We start from the raw sequence: 2,949 nt of genomic DNA, 5'->3' as shown, positions 1-2,949 counted from the left end.
TCTGGACATATAGAGGGGTGTCAGAGTCCAACATCGATTGTGAGTGAATTATTTTATCTTATTATATGATTTTGAACAATTATTACCTCATGAACTAACTTGACAAATAATATATGATAGCATTTGAGCAAACTTTTATAAGTTAATATTAACAAGGATTGGATTTGCATTAATTTGATTCCGAAGAGACGAGATGAGAATTTCTCTGATATATATAGTGACCGTTGACGACTTTTTATCAAATTGCTCATGTTGCAATCTTATTGAATAGTGACAAACACATTAAAATATATCAGAAACAGAACCAAACTACACAAAAGGGCAGAAAGGTCCCCCACATAATTCATTCATGTTTCAACATTACATTACATGTGCATTCATTTGGTCCTCTATATATCCTCAGTTAAAACACACACACACACACACAAAGGACCCTCACTAGATAATTCTTCCTATCTGTCCTAGCTTTAGTGGACATAGTTTCATTGCTGATAGGCAGGTATTCCATGAAACTAGTTGAGGTGCGCGAAAGCTGATCCAGACATCACGGTCATAAAAAAAAATCAAACTTACTACACACAAAAGAAGAGAAAAAAAACACAAGGCAAAAGAGCTCACTCTCCTTTGGAGAAGGCTACTATTGACAACCTTGTTAACTATAGCTAACCACACAAGAACAAAAGTTAACAACCAAGAAAGAGCCTTGGATACTATACTTATATCGATCCAAACGGCTACTTTTCCTTGGCGAAAAATAGGGTAGAAAAGATCGCGCCCACATAAATTAAAGGGCAATCGATAGATTAGAAGTTAAGCCGCGAGGTGTAAGTAGCTTTAGGTGACCAATTGCCTGGGATAACATCTCTTGCTGAAAGGGCTCTTCCTGTTGAGAGTGTTGTTAACTTCACTGAAAATGGTCCTTGCATTGGCCCTCCAATTATGGCCCAATTTGCTCCCCATAAATGTGACATCTCTATCCATTGATTCGACCTTGCCTGAAATATTCAGCAATTGTTAAGAATCTCTATAGTAATTCTTGTTTGTCTAATACTTTTGGTGTTTGGTAAGTAAGCAAGAAGAGAGCGTCTCAACAACATATTAAAATCTAGAAAAACTCTATAGGGGTGGGGTAGGGTGGTCACGAGGTGTCCAGGGTAGGGGTGGAGGGCGTTGGGGATGGGGAAGAGACAATGAGCTTGAAATGCTATTTATGAAACTTGATTTTCCTACTCCTACCGGAAAAGTTATTCTTGATTTTTAAGGAACTTGTTTTTCCATGTTGTCCAAAACGTTTTGACCAACCAAACATAAAAAAGATTCCGTATAAAACACACCCTCAATAAATAAAAAAATGAGGAAAAAAGGACACTTTTTTGCTATGTACTTCTTTAAGGCAACTTTTTTCACTATTGAACAACAGTGATAAAAAAGGAAAAGCATGTAACAAAAGTGATATAAAGTGCATAATGTTACTTTGGATAAACATGCCAAGATGGAGTTTAACTTTTAATACTCAAAAAAGAAGAAGTTACACCATATATTCTTTGGTAAAACAATGGTGTGATTGTGACAGAGAGAGAGTATCAAAGTAGGACAAATGAATCTTTCATAATGTCAAACAAAGATTTAGCTTTTGTCTGTTGGCACCATGTGATTCTTAAAGCCTCAAATATATTCGGATTTGTTTTAATAATACTAATAAGTTTTCAATTCTTGTAAATTGTAAAGACTCTTCTAAAACAGAGCTTTTTAATCTTAAAGCTCATTTTTTTGATATTAGTGAAAGTGTAGAGTGACCATAACATGTTTTCTAATCCTTTATAATAGTAATACTTGAAAGCTTCTTTTGACTAAAAGTGCAATATTCACAAAAATCATTATGAATCTAACAAACTTTCATTCTTCAGTTTGACTGTTCAAATAAAAAGTTAAGTTGTATAATCTATTGCTAGGAATCTTTAAAGATATTATTGTGTGTGTCAGATCCTCCAAAAGTGACTGTACGACAATATTTTTGAATGATCCAAGCAACATGTTAGTTATATCAGAGATATCGCAATAATCTTGACATGACAGTGTAAAAAAAACAGTAAACAAAAGCTTAGTGATTAAAGATATTTGTACCTCTCTGATATGCATGGATCCAACATCACCATCTCCATCTTCAAATTCAACAAGAAGAGAGAGCCAGTAAGGTGTTGAGCCTTCATTTACATGGAAAGCTATGTTCTTTCCAGGGTACTTACATAGAGTTCTACAAACCACAAAATTGCACTATGAGTGTAATGTAATAGTCAATAACATAATTGAAAATCATAGATTCAATAAACAAATATTAAATAATCTTTCCATCTGTTCGAGTTTTAATGAATAAAGTTATCTAATATTTATACGAGTGAGAGATAATAAACCCTTTATTGGATTAATCATGGTGCGAACAAGCTAGCCAGACACCACATAATAGAGAAATAAATATGGTCAGAGGAGAAGTGGGGTCAGCAGTCAGACTTAAATTCATGCAAACCAAGAAAAGAGCAGTGAAGTTTTTGACCAAAAAGGATAAAAATAAGTAGAAACAATACACCAGAAAACAGAAAATAATTCACTTTTCCCTGTGTGTGAAACTGTGAATATGGGCAAATTATTAAAGCAATGTTTAATCATACTAAACTGTATCGTCATCAAATGACAAAAAAATTGACAGAAATAACCCCAACATAGTCACTGAACTGAGGGTGTCATTGTCAACAAAAATACTCCCTCCGTCCCTTTTTAGTTGTCCACTTTAGAAATGGCACACAGATTAAGGCAACAATGATTAGCACAGTGAAGTTACAATTTTATCCTTATGACAACTTTTCACTTCAAAATTACAACCACTTATTTGAATTCAAGTGAAATAAATTGGAGGGAAACAACATACACTTTTAGAAATTTTCAAGAAGTGTA

The 2,949-nt window shown here is 33.8% G+C and overlaps 1 protein-coding gene across 1 annotated transcript in view; it reads right to left on the bottom strand.

The window, feature by feature from the left end:
* Positions 1 to 290: 290 nt before the first annotated feature.
* Positions 291 to 2,949, bottom strand: part of LOC102598311 (expansin-B3) — a 4,642-nt gene continuing 1,983 nt past the window's right edge. The window contains exons 3-4 of the mRNA XM_006357429.2: positions 2,125 to 2,254; positions 291 to 995 (exon numbers count right to left, since the gene is read on the bottom strand). Of these exons, the coding sequence (XP_006357491.1) occupies positions 804 to 995; positions 2,125 to 2,254 (322 nt within the window). The 3' untranslated portion in view covers positions 291 to 803. The remainder of the gene's footprint in view (positions 996 to 2,124; positions 2,255 to 2,949) is intronic.

This window comes from Solanum tuberosum, unplaced genomic scaffold (genome assembly GCF_000226075.1).
Source record: "Solanum tuberosum cultivar DM 1-3 516 R44 unplaced genomic scaffold, SolTub_3.0 scf00233, whole genome shotgun sequence".
Taxonomy (NCBI): Eukaryota; Viridiplantae; Streptophyta; class Magnoliopsida; order Solanales; family Solanaceae; genus Solanum; species Solanum tuberosum.
Note: the sequence above shows the minus strand (reverse complement) of the source record. Positions and strands in the feature narration are given on the sequence as shown.